This window comes from Aphelocoma coerulescens (assembly GCF_041296385.1).
Source record: "Aphelocoma coerulescens isolate FSJ_1873_10779 chromosome Z unlocalized genomic scaffold, UR_Acoe_1.0 ChrZ, whole genome shotgun sequence".
Lineage (NCBI taxonomy): Eukaryota > Metazoa > Chordata > Aves > Passeriformes > Corvidae > Aphelocoma > Aphelocoma coerulescens.
The window spans coordinates 43,601,391-43,626,770 of record NW_027184085.1 but is presented as its reverse complement, the minus strand read 5'-3'; the positions used below and the strand labels follow the sequence as shown (position 1 = coordinate 43,626,770).

Below are 25,380 nucleotides of genomic sequence, written 5' to 3'. Positions count from 1 at the left end.
GCTCTATTTTAAGAGAAAATGTGAAATGAATCAAATAATTTCAAAAGCAATTTTTTTGTCTCTATCTTTCTTGCATAAGCAGATACTGCAGGCTCCTAATCTATCTGGAAGAAGGGCTAAAATAAGTAGAAGTGCAGTTTTAGGATTTCAGGTGAAGCATGTCTGCTATAATGTTGTGGTGTTTCAATCACAGTGGGGACAAAGCATAGTTTACAGATTGCAGAACAAACATTTGTTAGACCTTATGTTGACCATGGATTAACAATTTATGTTGCTAAAGCATGAAAATCACAGTCTAAGTGCCTAAGGGTGTAGAGCAGACAGAGAGCAGTCACTGGAGAGACACAGACACCCAACATCAAAGACAAGGATAAAGGGCTAGGAAGCTATGGAAGAAGATTCATTGGGAATCCAGAGTACAAAGAGGCAACTGGGAAGAAAATAATAGACAGATAATGGTAGCTAGCTTGGGTTTTATAAGGTCTGAGGACAAGAAAGATGAGACAGGCTGCAGAAGAGGGGTGTTGTTTTAAACATACACAATTTCAGACCTTGCCACTATGCTAGGTGGTTAAATTGTAAGTTAGTAAGTATCTAGTGCCTGTTGAGTTTCTTCCAAGGATACTTTTTGTTTAGAATACCTTCCTGCTTTTAAAAAAAGTTTTGTTCTGTTAATTTTTTTTTCTTAGCACAGTAAGAATTTTAGACAGAGAATTAATTTATCTGTGTAACCTTCTAACTATGTCCTATGTTATGGCATTTCAAGTTTCTTTTTGACATAAAAACTGTAGTCCACTTAGTAAGTAAAATGGATTACTTATGGTAACTGTGACTAGTCAGACAACCTAAATCCTTACCAGAGCTATTCTAGAAGCTTTTAAAAATCCTATTAAAAGATTTTGTATGCAGATGGTAGAGAGAGGATTAAAAAAACCCCAACAAAACAAACAAAGCACACTCTGCAGTGCATTTTGCTGCTCCCTCTTTTGCCAAGGGCAGTTTACTCTTAAGATAGCAGCTGTAGCTGAAATTTGTCTCTGCTGTTTGTAAATAAAAGTAAATTTCTAAAGAATCTAGAGTTCTTGGAGTGAATTAGGAATAGAAAGCACGAAGTCTTACGTATTTTATGTAATTATGATTATACTAATTATAACAACATAAATGTCACAATCTTGTTGTAAATGTTAAGTTCGAAGAGGGTGTTCGTTTTAAGTGTGAATTGCCAGGATCAGAAGATTCAGTTTTGTTGAATGTGGGTTGTAGAGTGCATAATGTGACCTTTTAGCACCTCTCACTACTGATTATTGAGTAAAATCTAAAGAAGTTTGACTGTTCAGAACCTGGTGAGTTTGCAGTTTGAATTAAAACTGTATTTATCACATCTGTAAGTGGAACTTCCTTAATAAAAGATTGCAAAATTAGAATGGAATCCCCTAATGCAAAGTCAAACTACTTAGAAAACTGAATTTTTTGAAGTGTGGTGCATGCAGGATTTCATTTGTTTACCCAGTTTTTAGCTTTCTAATGGTAGTATTTGAAAAGTATTTGCTTTGTGCTTGTGAATTAACAAAAGCCAAAGTCATGAATACCAAAAAAGCACCTTGCTAATATCATTTAAGTTGCATGCTATTGCTTTTTTTTATTAAAAATATGCAAAATACATACTGGAGATAAAAGCTGTTGACATTTCACCCAGCCATTCTGTTTTAATTCAGTACTGACATTTACTACCTTGTCAGCAAAATCTTGAAGATTCTTCAGAGTCTTAAGAGAAAAAAATAAATTCAAAATTTGAATAGGTTATCCCCTTTGCTCTGTCTCTGGAGAGAGCTGTTGTGTATGTAGGCTCCCTGTATCAATCTCCTTTTCTTCCTCAAGGATTAAAACATTGTCTGCGGTTTTTGGGTCTCAGTCAATATATCTGAAGATTCAGTATTTGGGAGCCTGTTGAAAAAACTTGTCTGTGTAACTGTGTATTTTTAAAAGTAGCTGTAATCAGTATTTTTGTTATAACAAATTCTGATTTGGTGGTTAATTTTGTATTACAGCAAGTGCTTATTCTTTCCCTGGAACCTTTCTGCCTAGATGACTGTTTATAAGACTTTAATTGTCTTAGCAATATATACATGAGAATTTTTACCTCATGAGCAGCAAACTATCTGAATTGCTTGCAACTACCTCCATCATTGAGTGTTTCAACCTTTAATGGCACAACTTTCCTTTCTGGCACCATAGCAATACCGATAAAGTATTTCTTCACTGAAATGTTAAGCTCATCTGCCTTATGGCAGGTAGAAAACTGTTCCTTAATCAGCAATTTATTGCCTCCTTTCTACAGGCATAGTTCTTGTTCAACCTGCCAATAGTGTTTGAATACTTAGGGGCTTTTGAAAAGTTTAATCCTTTATCTTTGCTGGAAATCAGATTACTGAAAGGCAACTGTGGAAGACTGCATTGTCAATTTCATGCCATTAATTTCTGTTTTCTGTTAATAAAAAGACAAGTGAAAATAACCTGTTTTGTGGATAACTATTTGTAAATTTCTGGATAAATTAACTATTTTCTGGGTAAATAACTGTTTGGTAATCTAGCTCCTGTGGAGGCACTTCTTTTGGAGTCCTACATGAACCTTACTCTAAGCCTTTTGACCAAACTTCTTCAACTACCTTGGCACTTAAAGATGGCTCCTGCTGTATGTAAATGCCCTGTAGAATAATTTTCTGCCTTTTTCTATTATGAGCAGACAATTAAAGTGTTGTTAACCTTATCTCTCTCTTCTCACATAAGAGTTCCAAGCGAGAGTGGAAGCCTCTGGAAGACCACAGCTGCACAGATGTACCATGGCTGCTCTTATTCATCCTTTTCTGCATAGGAATGGTGAGTAAAACTCAGAGGATTTTGTAAATGTTACATAGTTGAAGACTTTGCATTCATAAGAAAGGAATTTTAAAACCCATCAGTAACTTAATCACTGGAAAAGGTCAGGATATATTTGCATGGGAACCATCAGCTGTAGAAGAAATGGGTAGTATGTACATATCAAAGGCCTTTGGTAGGGATCCGTAATTCATTGTTTATGCCAGTTCTTGCTCCAGCTTCTCATCCCCTGAAACTGCAGTTTCAGTGATAAGTGATTTTCAGCATGGTGAATTACCACTTGACTTATGTTCCTTATGGGGCTCTGCATGTCCCAGAAATGATAGCTGGGAGTCTGGTAAACAGTTCTGTGAATCCCAGTAAACTTCTTATGAGAAGCAAAGTTTCTGGCTATCATAGAGTTGACTTTTTGTTTATTTGTTAATTTATTTATTTGTATTGAATGCTTAGTAGAAGCAGCTGTTCTTAACAACCGTATTACTAATGATAAGATCTTTCTTTCAAAGTTTTAACAGTTCTGTCCTCTCTGATGAAACCATCACCTTTCTCAAGTCAGCCTCACAACACTCTACACTTTTTATTACTAGACCAAACCTCCAAGAGTTACAGGTTAATGAAAACTAGAAGTACACCTCCTTTCATCTTGTTTTGTTTCATGGACCTATGTCTGCTACTCTTCTTAAACAGAAAATGTCCATTGCTGTTTTCTACTGCTGTGTTGCAAGCAGTTGTCCTTAGAGGTGTTTGGGACTTATGTGCTCTCAGCTTTCTTTTCTGCTGTTGTTCAGTCTCTGGTGTTTGGAATAATTCCACTGAAAAATTTCTTCTACCTTCCCTAGGGTGTTTTTCAATGGTTGGACTTCAAATGCAAAAATTATAATGATTATTTAAAATCAGTGTCACTGTAATATGAATATCTTAAAATTGCAAAAAGCACAGTGCTTCCTGAAACAAGTATCTCTCTTGTGTGTTTTTTTTTTCTGTTTTTGCTGATGTTCCCTGATTATTCAGTTACACTTACCTGTTCCCCCAGTTATAAATTAGTTTTATGTGCATGAATGTCCCAAATTTTGCTGTCTAATCGATATAATATACAGAGCAATCATCCAACTTGGTCACATAGTTGCTGTTCTAGGAGACTTCACTTGCAGGGTGAACCACCCACATTTTCACTGTTCCAACTTCATTTCCTGTTGCCATCATTTCATCTGATCCTTCCACTGCCGTCTTTTGCTCCATGCATTTGCTTCAGCTGTTTATTCTGCTTCCACTTCTCACATCTTAGCCTGCCTCACATGTGAAAACAGTTTCTTGGTGGTAGTGGAGTGAGCTGATTGTTCATTTCTCCCTGTCAGTGGTTTGATAATGAAGCTTTTGGGCCGGTCTCTTGTTTGCACAATCACTGCCTTGATCTTGGTTTTGCTTGTGAAATATCTCTGAAATTTCACAGCAAGACCTGCTTACTTAGGGTATTTTCCACATTACATGATCTGAGCCATCTTGCTTTGCATCTGTTTCTTTCCTGCATTTAAAACCTGCATCTTAAGCCATAGTGGCCTTGACCTGGTCACTTGCTTTAAGAGGATTTCCTTAAAAGAAACTTGTGTTAGATAGGCCTGTTCATTCTATCTCATCATTGAAAGCACTTAATTTAAAGGAAAGAAAAAATCGGAAAGCAAGAAAATCTGGATTGTGTGGAAGATTCTCTAAGATGCATAGCAATCCTTGACATCTCTGCTTGTAGCTCTCCTTCACTGCCTGCCCTTGCTCACTTGCTGACTTCTGCTTCATGCCCACTTGCTGACAATATGACTCATAAAAAACACATACAAGGGTCTTGACTATGGTTGTATGATATGCAGTATTAGATGTCTGAATCCTCTTTTAGCTTGCATTTAATTTTATTATTGCACAACAGTTCTCTGTGATGATCCTTGTCTTTCCTTTTCCAGTCTAAAAGAATTTTTAGACAATCTCTGCTTAGAAATAAATTAATAAAACCAACTTTTCCCATCTGTCAAACAGAGTATTGCTAAACTGTGGGGTTTTTTTATTCCTCCAGGGTTTTATCTGTGGCTTTTCAATAGCTACAGGAGCAGCTGCAAGACTGCTTTCAGGATATGACAGTTATGGAAATATTTGTGGACAGAAAAATGTTAAGGTGGAGGGAATAGTCAACAGTGGTCTGGACCTCACACACAAGAAGTAAGTATGTGATACAATTTTTGCATTCTGTAAAACAGGAAAGGCAAAACCTTTCTTCCTTTGAGAGTGGTTTTAGATAAAGTGGGAAAAGAGGTATGCTAACTCATTCTACTTGACCTTTGACACTTTTGTCACTTAGAGGACAACAGTCTTTTGTAACAACTGGCAACATGAGACTCTATATTGGCAGATATGCAATATGAATACAGCTAAGACATTGAGGAATTACTTTTTCTCAGTATCCATTTCATGTAGGATATTGTATTAGGCTGCTGAAAAGTCTTGTTTGTTAGAGTTTTAGGTCTTAGATTTGGGAGCAAGCCTTTGATATCCATGTAAAAATGGTTTGCTTTTGATCTTGTATGCTCGGTTTCTGCCACTAGGTGTAGGGGGAGATTAAGTGTACCTGGCGCCTTAGAATAAGACTTAACTTAAACTGTAGGCAGAATATATGTAAGTGGCTTGTGGAAAAAATGCACAAAACTTTAGAGGCACACAGAGCTTTGATTAAGCAGTGTCCTGTTTAAAACTCGTACTTAGTTCAGGTACTTCCTATTGGTTGTACAGAAGGACTTTACACTGCTGTAGTAGTACTGGAGCAGTGGCAAGAATTCTGCACTGACAGGTAGAAAACCTGAATGTCTCTTGAGGTGTGTCCGTCAGTAAGTGCTCAGAGGGCTTCTGCACAACTTGGGTGACTTAAGGAAGTAAACTGTTTAGCTTAGTATGGTGGTATTAACTGACAAAAAAAATGTTTCTTTCACTGTTGATTACTTCAAGGAACTAAAAAGTTATTAATTTCTGAGTATGAAAGCCTTTTCCTTCACACTTTCAGACTAACAGAAAATTTGATGATTTTCTTAAATTATTTTGGAAGCATACTTTCCTGAGATCTGGTTGTTTTGAGTTGCTATTCTAAAGATTTCTAAATATGTAATTTAAGATTTAATGTAGATAGATAATTGTTGGTTACCAGAAATATTTGAGATAAATAAAATGTCTGGAACTTTCTACAGATCTCTTATGTCAGAAAAATAATTTCTTAATATAATCCCATCTTTCAAGAAGGTTGAAAGGCTTAAAACTTATGCAGCATAATTTTCCTATCTTTTTACATAAACATTTTGTCACTTTCTAAACCCATTTGTATTCAGTACAGAGTAATGATTCTAATGTTCTGAGAAAAAAAGCGAATTTTAAAATCGTAATTTTAAGTTTACCTTTAGAAAGAAATGGTGTCTGAGTTCATGTGAAGGTAGAGAAATTCAGACACCTTATTGAAATGTAATAATTAATATTGTGATAGTCTTTTACATCTGACATAAATCAGACCACCATGTGGGGAAACCTCTACCACTAAGTGATTTCCTCTTGTAAATGCAAGCTCAAAGGACAGCAGAAAAAAAGAGAGACTGTTTTTAACACAGCTAATTGACGGAGCCTGTTGTTTGTCAAGAGTCTTAATAAGGTTCAAAAGAATTACGTTTTTCTAACAAAGATGTCATGGCTTGAGGCATGATCTAAGCAAATTAATAGATACATATTTGAGATATAATCATCTCTATTTGGTTAAGAAAAAGCATTCTGCTAAGGCAGATTATTCTTTAACTATTCACATGAAGTGCCTGGTATAGTCCAGGGTGTTCAGTTTTGGAAGAGATTGGTTCTTATATAAGTGAGTGATCCTTCCTTCTGTCACAGCCCATAGTTTCTTCTGAAAATTTGCCAAGCACATTTAAAAAGCTATCTGCTTTGCATCTGTCTCTAGCGGATGGAGTTCCTACAGTGTCTGAGGTGGAGTTCATGGGAGTATTTAATACTATTTTTACTGGGGCACTTTGCAGACAGACTGTAAAAATAAACTCTTCTTCCTGTCTGTACATTTCAGTTTGTGTGGAGAAAGAAAAGACTTTTAAGCTCCACAAATGGGGCTCTGGAAACGTGAAGTTAATTCTCATTTCATTTTGCTTGCAGGGTAATTCCATTTTCGTTTCCCAGTCCAAGGGCTGAAAAGCTAAATCATCTGTAAAAATAACATTTTCTTCCTTGTATATGACAGCAACCCATAGGCACTGTCACGTGGAAGTGAAATTGATGTGGTCTGTGTGGATATGGAAATCTAGGTGGTAAGAGTGAAAAGCAGAGTTCTTACAGGGATATGATTTGCTCTGTGTACATCAGATTTGCTGAAACCAGTGAGCTGAAATGTTGGGAAGGAGGATTTTACAACCTGGTCTCATGAACAAAGACTGGGTCAGGCATCTTTTTATTTTTACAAGAAACCACAACACATTTTTATAGTCTGTGCTCTAGAGTCAGACATAGGATTATACTCTACATCTGGCAGGGAATTCTAATCAAACCTGTCTGCTTCAAGTAAGCTTCTTGCTTTACAAGCTCTGGTAGTTACAACGGGTTAAAGAAATGACCTTTTTATTTGCAAATAAATGATGACCATGGCAGCCAAGTATAAGTCCCTGAAGTGCTAATTCAGTCTGGTTTTTGATCACCAATTGTTATTTGGACAGAATTCAGTTCGTGCTGTCTACTCAAGTACAAGGAGATGTGCATATGATGCTATGGAGGACAGTTAGGGTGGCATTCTACCTTAATACATGCCTTTGACCCTAGGAAATGATTGGAAATGCTTAGGTAGTGGGAAAACCCAGGGATGGTTTGCAGCATCTACAGAGAGTATTTGGTTGAGTGAAACTGTATATGCCCCAATGTTAAAGACATTTTTGACACTAGACTCTCACCTCCATTAGATGGCACAGATCAGTTATGATACCTGGTAGCTTGATCTATGTGCCTTGGAAAAAGAGAACCTGAATGAGGAAATACGCGGGGAATTATTTCCCTTGCAATCTAAATTCCCTATCCCTTACGTGGCAGCCTGGACCAACAGCACTGTTAGGGTCTGGAGTGGTCTTTCTTTTCGTTGGTTTGCTGTTGTGTTACCAGGTGGTTGCCATGTGGTCATCTTCACATCCTCTTAGGTTGGTTTTTGTGGGGGTTTTGCTTGGTTCTGTACTTCATGTTGCAATATGAGCATTACAGTTCCTATACCATGTCCTATGGGCTGTACACTCTAGCTGTTAAATTTTAGGCAATATTTAAGATGCTAGCTTTGTCTATTCTAAGTGTTATTAATGTTCAAATTAGCTCTTGGTTTCACCTTATTTCTCTACAGTTACCTGAAAGGAGGCTGTAGATGAGGGAATCAACTTCTTCTCCCAGGTTACAAGTGACAGGATGAGAGGAAATGGTCTCACACTGTGCAAGGGGAGGTTTAGATTGGACATTATGACAAATTCTTTTTGCCAAAAAGGTTATCAAGCCCAGGGAAGTGGTTGAGTCACCATTCCTGGAGGTATTTAAAAGATGTGTAGATGTGGTGCTTAGGGACATGGTTTAGTGGTGGGCTTGGCAGTGCTGCATTTACAGTTAGAGTAGATGACGTGAAGGGTCTTTTCCAATGAAAATGATTCTATCATTCTAAATCTACCTTCTTTTAGTTTAAAGCCATTACCCTTTATCCTTTCACTATCTGCCTGCGTGAAAAGTCACTTTCTGTCTTTTACAGAAGCCCCCTACAAGTACTGGAAAGCTGCCAAAAGGTGTCTTCACAGCCTTGCCTTCTCCAGGCTGAACAGCCCCAACTCTCTTAGCCTGTCTTCATATGCTCCAGCCCTCTCATCATTTTCATGGGTCTCCTCTGCACTTGCTATAAGGGGTTCATGTCTTTCCTGTACTGGGCATCCCAGAGCTGGGTGCAGTATACGAGGGGGGGGACACTCCTGAGGGCAGAGTAAAACTTGCCTTGCTAGTTATGCTTCTTTTTATGAAACCCTGGATACAGTTGGCTTTCTGGGCTGCAGGTGTACATTGCTGGGTCATGTCCAATTTTTCATGCACCAGTACCTCCAGGTCCTTCTCTACAGGGCTGATACTTTATAAAGATGCATAAACGTGCATATGTTGTAAGTCTACTATATTGACTTCCAAATAGCAAACATTTTCATTTGCAGTGTTGCAGCATCTCTAACAATATGATTACTTTGTTTACATCAATCTTTGTACTGCTGACATAAGTTGTTTCCTTATTAGAAAATTAGTCTATTGCTGATTGTAAATAACTGGAATTGCAGCACAAAGCATGTAATGACATTCTTCTAGAGAGAAACAAAACCTGTTCTGTGGTGACAGTATGAAACTTTCTGCAGTAAAACCACTTGTTTTCTGCAAGTAAGCTTTATAAACAAAAAATTTAACTTTTCTTCTGTAATGCTGGTGCCTAGCATTTTGGCTCTTGTTCTAGCTGCTAGAAAGGAAAAAAAAAATCTTACTTGTGTCTTCCTAGGCCACAGATTGAAGCCACAGATTTGATAGCCTGGAGTTTTCTGTGCACCTCCCTTACTGCTGTCAGAACAGTCTCCGTACTATACAATGCAGTGTTCAAATGACATGTGTCTGTTTCAGGCTATGCCCACACTTCTGTCAAAACTGCATATGACACTATAATTGCATTGTATTTCTCAACTTCCAGGTTTGAGTTAAAATTGTAGCATTTATTTTATAAAATATTCTGGCAATTAAAATGATAGCTTGACCCTTGAATTGAAACCACTGTGGAAGTGGGCTGAGTTCTAGCTTGCTAATGGCAACATTCCTGATTTGGTTTCCTTAGGGAAATTTAGAGGACCCTCCTGCCCAGGAAATGGAGTCCAGTCCTACAGTTCCCAGAACCCAGGGTCTCTGCCTGGGCTGAGGGATGTGGATGGACAGTCACATATGGGACATTGACACAGCTGGTTACACAGACTGGCAGTGACAAGGTGCTGCCTTCAACAGTGAGACTCACAAGAACAGCCAACCATGTCCCCTCCTCCTCATGGGCTGACAGTGGCAGAAGGTCCCTAGTGTAGGCACAGGCGTGATGCTTTCCAGGTTCGCAAGCTCTCATATACATTTGTGGATTCTCTGAGTACCAGCACAGCACCTCTGCCCCTTATCCGCCTCATGGGATCCCCCTACTCAGCAGCTGATCCAGTTTGATGCTGACTGTCAAACACTTACACACTCATTCCACAGGCATCACAGACCCACAGTTTCCCCAAAATAACACCACAGACCCTCTGCCCACCCAACACTTCTCACCCAGAGCTCCCTACTCACCATCTGATACAGCTTGGAGTTTGCTAGTGAGTTGTACCAGGAGCAGGACTCAGTGATCCTTGTGGGTCCCTTCCAAATCAGGATTGTCTATGATTCTATAATTTGCATAGATCTGTTCTGGGGAAGGTACAACAGCCAGCACCACAAGGGCTGTGCCCACCTATGCTGAGTCTACCACCTCTGCTTTTCTTTTGTGGGAACACATTGTTCCCACCCCAGCAGCTCATTGCCAAGACCCCTTGCTGCTACTGGCACTGAGACCCCACTCACTTCGGTAGCTGACACCACAGTCCTGTGGCAGCCAAACCCCTGGTCTGCTTCCAGTTGCTGGCACCAAAACTCTCACACCCATGTGAGTCCCCCCAGTAGCTGGCACTTAATCCCTGCAGCTCTTGCAGCATCCATGCACATGGGATAGAATTAGGCAAAGAGAGTTAAAAGCTTCAGTAATAGGACAAGACAGACTGCAGTGTTGAGGTGCTGAGATCAGATAATGTACTGTACTGACCAACATCAACTTGCATGTAACCATTCCCTTTTACACCCCTTTCTGTCTTCTACCTTGTCCTATGCACATTCCCTCCGCAGCTGGCACAGTGTCACTGACCCCTCTGACATTCTGCGCTTAGGAGTTTGCATCCCTATCAATCACAAAGTCCTTGTCTGCAGTTTCTTGATAGCCCATCAATTAGTGTGATGGACTGTTTTTATTAACATTAAGTGGACAACTTTTACGTCTGAGTGTCTCCCTCATTTTCCTTATCTCAATTTGGCAAGGTCCTCAGCCAGATAGTCTTACTGAAAAATCGTAATTTTCATAATCCACATAATTCAATTAGTGAGACTGACCAGGTTTGTTCCCATCCTAGCCTCCCTTGCCATTATCAATCAGGTTTGACTCTGTAGGTTCTTGTTTGTAGCTCCTTTGACCAAATACCCTCAAAGGAGTAGACACTCTCCTTCTATGTGCCCTTATTGTATGGGACAACAACTGGAGGAACTTCAATTAAAACAGCTATTGTATGTCTTGGTATCAACTCAAGAGTATTTTCTTTGAAATAAGGATAACTGTGGCTTATGGCTTGCATGCAGTTACTTTAACTGTGTCTGCAGGACAGAATTTTCATGTTTACACTTGTTTCTCAGACTTCAGTGAACATAGACCCTAGTTTATGAAGTCCTGAGATGTGTAGTATGGAATAAGTAAAAAAGAAATAGAGGTGGACGATTTCATTGAGATGTTGACAAAGAAAGGAATGTTTTAAGAATGCAAGTAATCTATTACCATGTTACAGGTGATTTAGATGACATGAGTTTTGAGGGACTTTCAAGGAAGACTGTACTACATAGTAACCGTTCTTGAACTGATACTGGGTAATAGAACAGTAGACAGCAATTAGCATATAGACAGAAAGTGTCCAGGCAGGAGCTAAATGCTTTCTAGGAGCAGAAGGGATTTTTACTGGTTACAGAATGAATTCCCATCATGAGGACTGCAAAAATAGAAATGGTATTTTATGTGGCAGATTGCTGGTGTTTTCATATATGATGTTAGGTAATATGAAGAGAATATTTCAATGCATAGTATATCCCAGAACAGTAGGAATTTAAGATTTGGTCAACTTTCGAAGAGAAAAGCATCTGTATTATACCAGCGGAAGTTTTGTAGGGTTAGTGTTTCTCATAAAGTGTATATAGCCAGGAGATGTTAGTTAAGAATCTATACTATGTACTTCATGCATTGAATTTTTAAATGACACTCATTGTGGAAAGTTAGCGAAGAGAATCTCTTTAAAAATACTGCACTTAAACATTACATAATTCTACTTGAAATATCCAAAGGATTTTTATCTCTAACTAAATACTAGAGTAATCTGTTCTGTCATGGCATGGAAAATCAATCTAAACTAAAAAGCTGTTCTTAATTACTGGTATTATGTGTATTCATTAATATAGTCATGAGCCTTTTCCTTTTTGCAGCATAAGAGTGACTTTATTTGGTTTGTTGGGTGTTTTTGGAAAAAATTTGGCAATCTCAAACTCAAGTTTAAGGTTGGAGTAAAGGTTTGTGAATGGTTGGATTCATATCTGTGAAGAGGCATGGTAGGACTACTGCTGGTTTTCTGGGTAGCACCATTTGAATGGACTTAAATCAGGTAGAGTTAAACACCCATTCTGTGTGATCCAAAGGTAGATAAATACCCATACATTTGTTGTGCATATATTTAGTACATAAATTTTTTTGATCCACAGAGTTATAATAATATCAAATTTCCTGTGTTTCTGGGTAGACTGAATCACTCAGTCTTGACTGAATCCCATAGTTTGAATTTTTTTTCAGTGTAATTGTTAATTAAAATAGAAGTAATTTACCTTTTTTCCTTCCCTAGGTATGTATTCTTCTTGGATCCATGCAACATTGATCTAGTACATCAGAAGATTAAGTCTATTGCCTTGTGTGTATCAGCTTGCCCAAGGACAGAACTGAAAACTCTGGCTGATGTACAGAAATTTGCAGAAACTAATGGTATGAAAAAAAATAGGTTTGTTTTTGTTCATATTTTCATAGGATCTAAAAAAGACTCATGCATTAGCTGAGCTAAAAATTATTTATGTATTAAGAAATATGAATAGAAATAATGAGCTCTTTTCATTAAGCTAAAACATTACTGTACATTACAGCATTGTAGTATTCCATCATGTCTTGGGCAGTTTGGAAAGCTTGTTTTTAAAACAGGAGTACAAAGTGTAACAAGCATTTGAAGGAATGTCTGAGTATATGATGTGTTTTCAGCTCCGAAGGAAATATTCTGACATTGCTGCTTAGCAGTAGTGCTGTTGAAATGCTCTCGTGTACACGGGGTTAGTGAGAGCTGTGATACTGTTTGATGGCACTCGTGGCACAGAGTATGGCTGTGTGTGTGAAAATATTGCTGCTTTTCTTCAGTGCTACAGTGCAGTTCCTGATTGGTTTGGGTTTGTTTTCCTATGCTTTTCTTTAAAAAATAAGTGTAAAGGAAACTAATTGCATTAACAAGGAAATATTATACCTTGTCTTCCTTAAGAGCAGTACTTTTTCTCAATAGAAGTAGTAGTAGTACTGACATTACTAGCTCAGTTCCTATTTTAGCAGTCTATGGAATAAAATGCATGAGAAGTAACCAACCTTTGGACATACAAAAGAAAGTAAAGAAAAAAACTCAATTTGAGGAAATTTCAGCATTTTTTAGCTATTCAAGTGGGAACATCTTGCTAATGAGTGGGAACAGTCCTAAAGTTATCTTTTAAAATGATGCAGTAATATTTCTTTGCAAGGTTCTTGAGTAAAAATGAGTTAGTCTGGATTGACCCAGTTCAAAGCAGTGGAACTGATTACTTTCCATAAAAGAAACTGAAATGTTTATTTCTGTACTAGCATTAGGTTATGTGAGTACTTCTTGTTTGAAAGCAGAGTGAGTTGATGTGGCCCTGGGACACTGCTAGTGCCCTTAGTCTCCCACTGCACTGTATCTGCACATCTGGGTGTCTGATACCTGAATCAGGAAGCTGAATTGCTATGGGGCCTCACAGCTTTCACAGAGCCGCACAAACAGCTTCCTTGTGTGATCTGTGCACCATTGTCAATTACAAGTGAAAATAGTCAATATCTGAAGTTGCATTCTTTACTCCTTCTCTGAGCATGCTGTGTTTTTCTTAGCCAGTGCGGGCCAGTTCTTTGTTAGTATGAAGTGAAGGTCATTTGCAGTGGAGTTTAAGTACCTCTTGAAGTATTGGAATTCAGTCTTGTCTTCCTTTATCACCAACATTGCTTCTATGTTTATAAGTTAAATCTCTTATTAATTGTGCCTGAAATATGTTCAGTGTAACTATCTCTTAAAGTACAACAAAAACCACTCTTCCCAAAACATGCTATGCTATGTCTTGTCCTCATGATTCTTTAAGTGTATTTTCCTTAGAGCTTTAGATTTTAAAACTTTTTTTTTTTTTTATTAATATGACAGGCAATTTTTTCAGTTTCCAGAAGCTTGGTCAAAAGTATGAAACCTGGTGCTGGAGCAAAACAAAATCACTAATGAATTCAATTCCTAATTTTCCTTATATGGTATTTGGCTTATCAAAAACAGGTGTTACACTAAACTGAGCTTTCCTTTTATAACTGAAGTCTGTGCATGAAATCACTCTGTTCAGAGAAATATTCTCATCCTCATGGTTATATTTCTGCTTAAATGTTCACAAACCTATGGAAGTTCCAAGAAATTATGTTTTGCAGCAAATGAACAGCTTAATTGTTGATTATCTTAACAGTTGCATATATATATAGTAAAAGTTCAAGTGTGATTCAGCCTTTTTATGGAGCAACAAAAGTGAATTAGTACCAAAACTATAGTGGTCAGTAAGCAGAATAATTTTTCTGAGATCCACTTTGTAACTATGTTAAATTTATTTTAATTAATTCATTAATTGAATTAATTCATACTAGGATTAGGTTTGGCAGTCTGTTTTAAGTGACCATTGACTCCACTGTAAAAATAATAATAATGAAATCTGAGGACCTTTAACATGACTACATATAGAGCTTAATTTCAATTTCTGTGTTTGTGATGATATATAGTTAAGAATAGAGAGTTCAGCTGTCAATTTCTGAAGAAGGAGGGCAAGTTGTGTTTGATTTTGTGATAATCGGTACTGAATTTTCTCAGGCTCACAACTTCTAACATTTAAAAAGAAAATCCTAATGTTTTAAGTATATAGGTAAAGAATGCAGTCATCTCTTAATTTTGCTCTGTTGAGCCTTTCTGAAAGCTTTAACCCTTCCCACATCCTGAAAATAGCAATTATCTGGACACAGACTATGTAGGTTGTTCCATGTGCTTTTGTAGAGTTGGCCATTTTCACCTAGCTCATATGCCATCCCTGATATCACCTTACTTGTCCATGCACCTTGAAATTCTTAAAAAAATTACTGCTTAAGAACCCTTCCTAAACCCAAAGAAATCACCTGCTGTCCCTCAGTTGCCCATCAAGAGGTAGTGTGGTAAGTTCAAATAAATGTTTTTTTTTAATACAAACAGCTTTATCAAGAGCTGTAACATGTAAAAGATACTAAAACATATTTATATTTACTAGTGATCAAAACCATATATGATTTTCCAGCTAGCCTAGCATTTATGGTATTTTTACTAAAGTGAGACAGGCACTTGATTGCCTCAACACAACAGGACAGAGCTGCCAATCCCAAAGATTCAGAACGCTTGTGGCAGAGCTCATATTTATTGTGCAGTTCTGCAAGCGAGATTATAAATAAGCATTTAGGGCAGGGAAAATGCTTGCTTGAGGCAAGAAGACCATTTTGTGACAAAGCAGCGTTTTAGCTTTCTGAATCAGTAATGATGCACTTGCTCTTCTGCTGTAATTTGGAAAAAGGAGCTGATTTTGTGAATAACATGGCACCATTTCAGGGCAGTAACTTCACTCCCACCCCTACCTCACTTGCCCTTTCCCAGTCAGGTCCTGCATTTTCAGTACCTTCCCCTCAAGGAAGAGAAGAAGCCCACCCCTTACAAAGCCAGGCTGATTTTAACGAAATAAAAAAGCATGTACATTTAATCTGTTCACAAGAACTGACACCCAGAAAACTGGAACCAGTTGGGACCTTTTACAAGAGGAGGAAAAAGGGAAAGAGAAAGCTGGGCACTTGACCACTCAGACCTTTGACCTATACAGAAATGCAAGCTGTAAAATACAGGAATATTCTGGTGCAACTCCTGGAAGTGACAGAGGATGGTTGTAGTGTTACCTGAGAAATGCTGTAATGCTGTTCTCAAACAGCCATGCTAGTACTTGAGTTTGTAGAGCTATCGACAGGATACAATTGGGAATGTTATATGTTTTGAACTGACTGCTTTTGCTCTCCCCAGTCTTTTCTCACCCAGTAGAACACCTCAGGCACAGAATGCTTGTGATTCAATGTTTTTGTTGGTCTTGGCCCTTAAAAAATGATGTATTTTGAGCAGTGTGACTGAAAGCTGTTTTTCCCAGAAACTCAATTGGTGCTTCAAAACTTAATGTCCGTGAAATACTGCAGTGATGTTTTCAAGGACTTGCCAAAGCATTTGAAATATCCTTGAAGATACAATTCATCTATGACTGTGCCAAATGAATAATGAAATGTCATTATTAAAGGGAAACACTAGACAGGTGGCTATAATTTCTGTTGTGTTTAATTCAGTAATAACTACAGTGTCTGCTCAGTGTGGGAACTCCTATTCCTATTCATTGTGTAAATAATTGGATGCATATTTAGGAACCTAAAATGAAATTTTTGTTTTGCAGCACATTGGCAGACATCTCTGTTGTCAGAATTCTGTAGCTAGACCAGACTAGTTGTGATCTGGGTGGACATAGAGCCAGAGGGAATGCTTCATTAAGTTTGCTATAGAGACTGTCCTGAAAGAGATCAATAAAGGAAATCAGTCTGGCTAAGTGAGAGCATGTGATATCTCTGAGCTATTAGAAGGAACCACAGGGGAAACAAAAAGGATTTTTCTTTTGTCTGAAGATAATGACATCTTCATGTGTAGTAGTCAAAGTACGTCTTTGCAGTTCCTGTTGGCACTTGCCTTAGAAATAGCTGTTACATGGGTCACTGCGAGCTTCTGACATTTTTTTGTCTGCTCTTGTTCCCCCTGCCTTTGTTTTCAGTGAAAATATGCTGATTAATCCTTTGCTTACGATTTTCTTGAAATATGTTGTACTGTGTTAGTTATAGGAATCTTATGCTTAAAGCAATTCTGCACCCATAGGTCTTTGGAAATCTGTGTATGTTAATTTTGTGCATAATTTTTTTTATTGACTAGAGTAAAAATACATTATGAGCAGTTTTGAGATACAGTCATCCACTGCTACTCTATCTTGTTACCAGAACTGTCCATCAGGTCTGTGTAGTATTGGAAATGTATCCTCTAGTTAGAATGAGTGTTTCCTCAACAGAAAGTGGCAGCATGTGGAGTCCTCCAGTAATGCTGTGTTGTGTTATTGATTACATTAATAAACAATTTGGAAAGGGGAAGAAACAGCAAGGTTATAAATCTTGTTGTGACTACTGAATTATTTAGAATTATATGGAGGAAAAAACCCTGCTATCAAATGCAGTGGAATAAAATGTCAGATCAAAAGGAGTGCCCCCAGAATGAAGGAGTGGGAAACTATTGTTATGCATATAGTGCTTTAATTTTAAATCGTTAGTGGTACTTGGGGAAGAGATTGTGTAACTACCGAGGATCACAAGAGGATGAAGTTGGAGGCAGAGCATTGTCTGAAAGAGTAATGTTTGTGAATTATGAAGAGGGACTGCATTTTGTGTAAACTCATGCTTTGTTGGCATCATAAAGGCTGTGTTCTGGTCTTTTCTTGACAATTTTTTTTTTTAAACTTACACACAAACACACACATATGTATGTACTCAGTATGTATTCACATACTGTATGTATATACATACTGAGAAGGGAAGCAAGGATTATTGTAATAAGAGGACCAGTGATTTCCTCTGTCTGTAAAGAGAAAACTCTCAGGAAGAATAAGGTCATTAAAAGCAGGAATATCTTAGAGAAGGTTGAAAAATTATTATTCCTTTATCTCATAACCTGAGTAATGTGAAACTAGAGATCAAAAATGAAATTGCTAAGCTTCAAAGAGATTTTTCTGCACACAAGTTATAGTTAATTTACAAAACTTACTGCCATGAGAATATTTTAAACACAAAAAATAAACTCTTAGAATAGTACTGTTTGGATATTGCGTTAGCGCTGAAGAATATCCTTAAGTTCTAAGTGGTTCAGAGCTAAAGATTCAGTAGGAGAAACATCTGCTACTTGACTAGATGGATTCTTAATTTAGTTCCAGAGTAGCTGGTTTTATTTAGCACTGGAAGAAATTCAAGTGGAGGAATAGGTAGATTAATATTTGTGTTCAACTCTGTACTGTTAATAAGAATGGGAGACAGGGAAGACTATTGTCTTTTTTTTAATTACAACTCGAAATACACATATATATATATATATATATAAAAATTCTGAATCTAGGCATTTTTTTACATACTCTTAGTTGTAACAGCATGTTTTTGGTCTTCAATTCTAGAGACTTTTGAAGATGTAACTAGTGGGATTTTTGATGTATCTTTCTTGGAATATTCTTGCAGGCACTGGAGACTGCTTACTTTCACTTCAGTCCTATATTTACGTATAAAAGCAACTGTAATTTCTCCTGCCCTTTGATGCTCATTGCTTTAAAGGAGTGGTGGCATGTCTCTCTGCAACAACTGGAAGTATAGATATGTATAAACCTTGCTGTTCTTTCTTTAAAAGCCACACTATGCTTCTGGAAGGCACCAGTGGGTAGATCTAGAGTATGAAGCTTTCTTTTTTCACTGAGGATAACTCTGTCATATTAATCTGAGAAGTCCTGACAGCAAGGACAGTCTGTCCTATGCCTTTTTGCTCATCTCAAGGCATCCCTATTTTGCTAGGGCCCAGAAATCAGATTTAGGTGTCAAGGTTCAGCTCTGTCCTTTTTTGGTTTTCTGGCTCTATTCCCGCACATTTGCAAAAGGCATAGCTGCAATGTTTGTGCAATCCTCTGGTACTTCCACTTTATATGATACTTTAGACCACATTAAAATCTATGGCTAAGATGTAGAGTTCTTGTTTTCTCAGTCATTTCCAGCTCTGATGCTAATCTATGCATAACTAAATGCTACTTCATTTCTAAATGAAGCATCATATGTGTGTGCTCTTGGAAAGGTTTTGTTGTTCTAAAATAGGTAAATAGGAAATTTATACAATCCTAAGCTTTTGTGCTTAGTGCTTGTGTTCTGAATAGAATTACTTCCTATAGTTGTAGACGTGTTATAATTACTATTGTCAAACCTAGCAGTCAAAGATTAAAGTAAGCCTGGTCAACATAATGTGGTTTGTTTCATGGTGATCTGAACCTTTTTCCACTTGACAGGAGTTCATGAAGAGAGGTTCATGTTATTACTTGCCATAGGTGTGCTTTTTCTGGGGTCATGCAACATTGTTCTCTTTACTGACAGAACTCAGCAAAGGATTGTAACTACCACCTTTTGTGGAAGTAGGGTTTGGCATCCTACCAGTTCTGTGGGTTTTGGCTCTTGAATTTGCAGCAGCCAGATACATGAGACACCGTTTTAAGCTCTCACTTTTCTACGCTGTGTTGCTAGTCCATGATATGCCAAGGCAATACCCAATTATTGGAAGTGTACCAAGTTGTCTCATTGCATGAAGCTTTGAATGGGTAGTGTGGTTCAGATTAACACTTTAGAGCTGATGGAGTTTGACAGATAGATTTCAGCCAGGTTCTGGAGTGAGAAATGTAGGAAAGTGTTAAGAATTTTATCCTTGTGACAGTCTGGGAACCTTGTCCTTCCTGAACACCAGTGAACTCCAGCTCTGTCAGTGTCAGTAACATATTCTAGCCTTTATTGCATGGGTTGGTGAAGCATAATCATCTGTGAGTCATGTATTCACAATGTTAACTAAGTTTTAATTGGTGAACTTAGTCATAAAATACACAGAACTCAAGAGGAAGTAGGACAGGGCTGAAAGTCCAGAGATGAGGAGTTGTGATTTAAACAGTCTCATTGCTGCTAACATTTCCGCACATTTCTGTGTCTGTGAATTTTATTCCTGTGTCAGAGAACTTCATGAACTAATAAGATGTTATGTGTGAAGGAGACAATGAAATAAGATACTAAGTTTTTGAACTATAATCTCTGCTTTGTCACATGGCCTTTTAGAAGTCAGTTATCAGTCACTATAGAATATGCTGAGTTGGGGGGACCCACCATGAAGTCCACCTTCTGGCCCTGTGCAGGATACCCCAAGAATCACACCGTGTACCTGAGTGTATTGTCCAAACACTTCTTGAACTCTGTTAGGCTTATGCTGTGACCACTTCCCTGGGGAGCCTGTTCCAGTGCCCAGTCACCTCTGAAAAGGTGAAGAACCTTTTCATAATATGCAACCTAAATCTCTCCTGACACAACTTCGGGCCATTCACGCAGGTCCTGTCACAGGTCACCACAGAGAAGTACCTGCCTCTCCTTTTCCCCTCACAAGAAAGTTGCAGGCTCCCCTCAGTCTTGTCCAGGCTGAATCAACCAAGTGACCTCATCCATTCCTCACACAGCTTCTCCTCAAGTTCCTTCATCATCTTTGGTGCCCTCCTTTGGATGCTCTTCAAGAGCTTAATATCTTTCTTATATTGTGGCACCAGAACTGCCCCCAGCACTCAAGGTGAGGCTGCCCCAGTGCAGAGCAGAGCGGGACAATCCCCTCCCTTGCCCAGCTGGTGATGCTGTGCCTGATGCACCCCAGGACAAGGTTGGCCCTCCTGGCTGCCAGGGCACTGCTGGCTGATATTCAATTTGCCCTTGACCAGGACCCCCAGGTCCCTTTCTGCAGCACTGTTCTCCAGAGTCTTATTCCCTGGTCTGTCCATGTGTCCAGGGTTGCCCTGTCCCAGGTGCAGAATCCAGCACTTGTCTTTCTTAAACTTCATACAGGTGGTGATTACCCAGCTCTCTCATTTGTTGAGGCCTCTCTGCAGGGCCTCTGCCTTTGAGAGAGTGAATGGCTCCTCCCAATTTTGTATCACCAAACTTACTGTGGACCTCAGTCTTGTGTCCAAGTTGTTTATGAAAATGTTGAACAGCAAAGGGGCTCAGGTGGAGCCCTGTGGAACCCCACCAGTGACAGGCCACCAGTCTGATGTCACCCATTCACTGTAACCCTTTGTGCCTGACCCCTGAGCCAGCTCCTCACCCACCACAGGATGTGTTTATCCAGCTGTGGGCTGGACATTTTCTCCAGAAGTTTGAAAAATATTGCATCATCTGGCTTCCCTTGGTCAGCTAGGTGGTTTACCCTGTCCTAGAAGAAAGTCATGTTGGACAAGCAGGACTTTCCTCTCATGAAGCTGGTTGTGATGATGGCTGTGGTGTCATGCATGCTAAAAAAGCATTAAACACATCACGTATGTCATGCCACATTTGTGCACAATACACACACAATGTCAGACTCAGAATGGAAGTTCATTTAAATTACTTTATCAAAACTGTGGTTTGTAGTCTCTCAGGCTGTGCTTTGCCATGTGTGTGTGAGAAGGGCTATGTGGAGCTGCTTGGAGCTCTTTGTAACTTAAACGAAACATGCTCCTAAACTTCTAAGGTGACTGTGCTGCTCCTGATACTGAAGCTATCCATGTTGTCTCTGCATCGTTCTGTATTTTTCTGCTTAAATCCTTGACTCTGAATATGAATCCATGTTTCTAGATCTGAAAGTCCTTGTTTTATTAGTTGCTGTTAGTAAGTGTTGATAGATGGGTAGACCCTGCTGAGCTCTCAGAATGCAGTCCAAAACCCCTGGTATGCTTTCCACTACTATAAGTCAGGGAATATAAATGTCATTGGTGTCCTCTGTGGACTGCTCCTCTTACTGGATGACTTAGGAAATCCTACCGTTTCTCAAGCTGTAAACTCTTGATAGTAATGCTGCTTTAGCAGGGGTTTGTTGGTTTACAGTACAGCAAATACAGGAAGGAAAGCTGTGCTGGAGCTCTGGTCTCAAAAAGTATTTTTATCTAACCACCTTTGGTTAGTTTGGACCTTCCTGTTTACTGTACTGTTGTGGAAAGCAGGGCATTAATGCCTTCTGTGCACTGTGTCTTCTGAGCAGACAAGACTTGCAATGATTTGCCTTCTCATTTAGAAAGAATCTTTGAAGTAAAAGTTATGGCTTTCTACAGCATCTTTATATATAAATTTGGGCTAAATATAGCTATTTTCTATGAATGCCAGAGATAATGGCTGTTTAGCTCCTTACTAATCCAAGCCTAGGCAAAAGAGAAGGGAGATTTAGAAAAGAAGCTCCTACAGCTAGGTTGGAAGTTTGTCTCTTGAGATACTTTGCTCCAGTTATGGCTCCAATATGTTCTAATGGCTGGAGCAGTTCTAGTCATTGAAAAGAAACCATGGAACAGAAGCCATGGTATGTCTCTATGACACCACTTTGTTTGTAAAACGATGAAATACGGAATTGTGGGACCAAAGTGTGCACACACAAGTCGGGCACACTACTATGTGCTCACCAGTAGCCCTAAAACAGATGCTCTGCATAGTTTAGAAGTATTTTTCTTTAAGGTTGAAACATGTTGGGATCTGAAATGCAATCCTTGTAGGACAGTTTGATGACTTTTGCCTAAGGGCTTCTCCAGAAGAAATATGTGCATTCCTGTAGGAAGCAAAAGGTGTATTATTTCAATGATCTTTTTGTTTGTTTTCTGTGTTCTGCACATACTGGTTTTGAAACATTTATGAGTGATAATAATTTAGGAATAAAAGTAGTGACTTTGGTAAACTAATTATCTCAGCAAGGTAGATGACTGAAATGTTTCCTTAAGATTTTTTAGGCCGTACAAACTTGAAGAGCAACAAAAAGATAGGCTGTGCTAGACAGTCTCTGCTAACCTAGAGTAACTAATATGGAGTGGAAGGTTTGACAGTGAAGTTCATTCTTCTCTCTCTCACCTTAGAAAATGAAAACTTCTATTTATTGATGCACACGGACTCTATTGTTAAGAAATCAGTTTTAAATTTAATGTAAAGTGATGTTATTCAAGCACACGTTTGAGTTCTAAAACTCTCCTACACAGTATTAGAGAAGTTGGAAGGTTCAAAATATAAATAAGTATTTATGGGAATAATTAGAGTTTCTGCCTAGTTATATGGGACAAAAGGACTAATAATCTTATGGGCATTATTTCGGCTTTGGGACTGGTAGTTTCTTTAAATACAGGATGGTTAATACCCTTTGTTTGGCAAACTCCAGGAAAATATTTCTGTGCTTGGCTGTAACTCTAAAGAAGCGTGCTGTGTGAGGTAGACAGCTGGAGGGGAAAGATCCAGAGTAGCCCAAAAGCAGTTCCCAGGCAAGAGATGGTAGTGGCAGCCTGAGTTGTCAGGCATGACAGGAGGGAACATACTGTTGGCTTCCAGAGGGACCTGTCAAGGTGTCTCAAGTTTCCTCTACAGCCAGAAGTGTACTGGGTTACCCTGCAGGTCTTACTTGAATGGCTTGTGACCTGTATTCAGATCAGGGTCTGGTATTTGATTTTGCTTCGTTTATATTTGTGATCCAAACAGGTCTTCAGATACACATTTGTACAAAGAGTTTCCTTTCCTTTCCATAGCAAATCCTACCCTATTTCTCTCCTGCCTGAACTGCTAGCAGTCAAAATGGAGCATGGGCATCCACATATCAGCCCTGTCCCTCTGGCCTGTTTAGATGTGGGGGCCTTTGCATAAGATACTTAAACTGTAGTTCACAGTGGTCACTTGGCAGAATGGCCAGGCTGACCCCAAACATTGTGTGTCATGAGTCTGTATACACTTGTCCACATAACACACATCCCACTTCTTCTCATAGAACTCCTTGTTCTCACCATAGAATCATAACCAGGGAATTATTTAGGCTGGAAAGCACCCTTAAGATCATCAAGTCCCTCAGTAAACCATTTACCTACGCTCCACATCTGCATGTCTTTTAAGTACCTCCAGGGATGGTGGCTCAACTGCTTCCCTGGGCTGCCTGTTCCAATGCTTGATGACCCTTTTGGTGAAAAAATTACTCTTAATACCCAGTCTAAACTTTCCCTGGCACAGCTTGATGCCATTTTTTCTTGCCCTGTCTCTTGTTACCTGGGAGAACAGTTAACACTGTACCTCCACCTCACTACAGCCTACTTTCAGGCAGTTGTAGAGAGTGATAAGGTCACCCCTGATACTCCTTTTCTCCAGGCTAAACACCTCCAGCTCCTTCAGTTGCTCCTCATAAGACTTGTGCTCCAGACTGTTCACCAGTTCCGTTTCCCTTCTCGGGACACTCGAGGACCTCAATGTCTTTCTTGCAGTGAGGGATCCAGAACTAGACACAGGATTTGAGGGGTGGCCTCACCAGTGCCAGGTACAGGGAGACAATCCCTGCCCTGATCCTGCTAGCCACACTATTTCTGAAACAGGCCATTGGACTTCTTGGCCACCTGGGCACAAGTGGGTCATGTTGAGCTGGCTGTCATCCATCTTTATAACTTATCTTTTAGTCTATATTCAAAGCAAAATAAATGTAAATATCTGCAATCTTCTTTTTCCTTTGGCTTTTAAGATAAACCTGTAACACTGTCTACTGCCAGCCCCTCTATCAGATGGAGTTGTTAGTAAGTGCACATGATCTGGAAGCTTTCATATGTACAAGAACAAGTTAAAAATTTTTGCAGCAGTATAGAGCCTTTTGTTCAAGAAGGACAAAATATTTTAGATACTACATTTACAACTAAGATCTAAGGAATGTTGTTTTGTCTGATGTCTGTTTATCTTATGCCATGTTTTCCACATAAGCGAGCAGAGGCATAAAGATTCATATTAACAGTATAATTGAAAATGCATTTCAGATGTTTCACCTGGTAACTTTTCTTTGTAGGAAATCTAATTTTCTTCAATAGTGCATTTCGTGGTTAGGACTGGCTTCCAAAAAAACTCTTTGTAGAAGTTGTACTTAAATAGTGCTCCAGAGACTGCATTAGATAGAGAGCAGCTGAGGCAGCTAAGTAGGCTCTCTGCTCTTTCCATCTGTAAATAGAAGAGGTCTCTTCATAGAGGTAGAAATAGAGCAATGATAAAAAAAATTTCTGCAAATGATGCTCTACAAATTCTACAAATAATAGTTCTGTTTTGTGTAATGCACGCCAAGATAAAGCTGTTTGTCAAAAGTCTTGGTTTATTTTGGGTAATAGTGTATATGTATTATCGAGATCCAGTTTGCAGAACTCTCTTCTACGAAGTATTCCTGAAGAGGAGACTTTAATAATGGAAATAATTGAATATTTATATGGATGATCAAGATTAAGATAAGTCCTTATTAAGATAAATCCTTAGTGTATTGCATAGGGAAAAAGGACACTGAAAGTTATGTATTAAAAGCCCTTGCATTTGGAAGTAAGCAATGTATTAGGAAACAAGCTTGGAAGGAAATTAATTTTTGAATAGGC

At 38.7% G+C, this 25,380-nt stretch overlaps 1 protein-coding gene across 2 annotated transcripts in view; it reads left to right on the top strand.

Annotated features, from left to right (window-relative positions):
• Window positions 1-25,380, top strand: part of SLC44A1 (solute carrier family 44 member 1) — a 66,476-nt gene that overhangs the window by 12,699 nt on the left and 28,397 nt on the right. For both annotated transcript variants that reach the window (XM_069001086.1, XM_069001085.1), the window contains exons 2-4: window positions 2,788-2,877; window positions 4,940-5,082; window positions 12,651-12,787. In XM_069001086.1, the coding sequence (XP_068857187.1) occupies window positions 2,788-2,877; window positions 4,940-5,082; window positions 12,651-12,787 (370 nt within the window). The remainder of the gene's footprint in view (window positions 1-2,787; window positions 2,878-4,939; window positions 5,083-12,650; window positions 12,788-25,380) is intronic.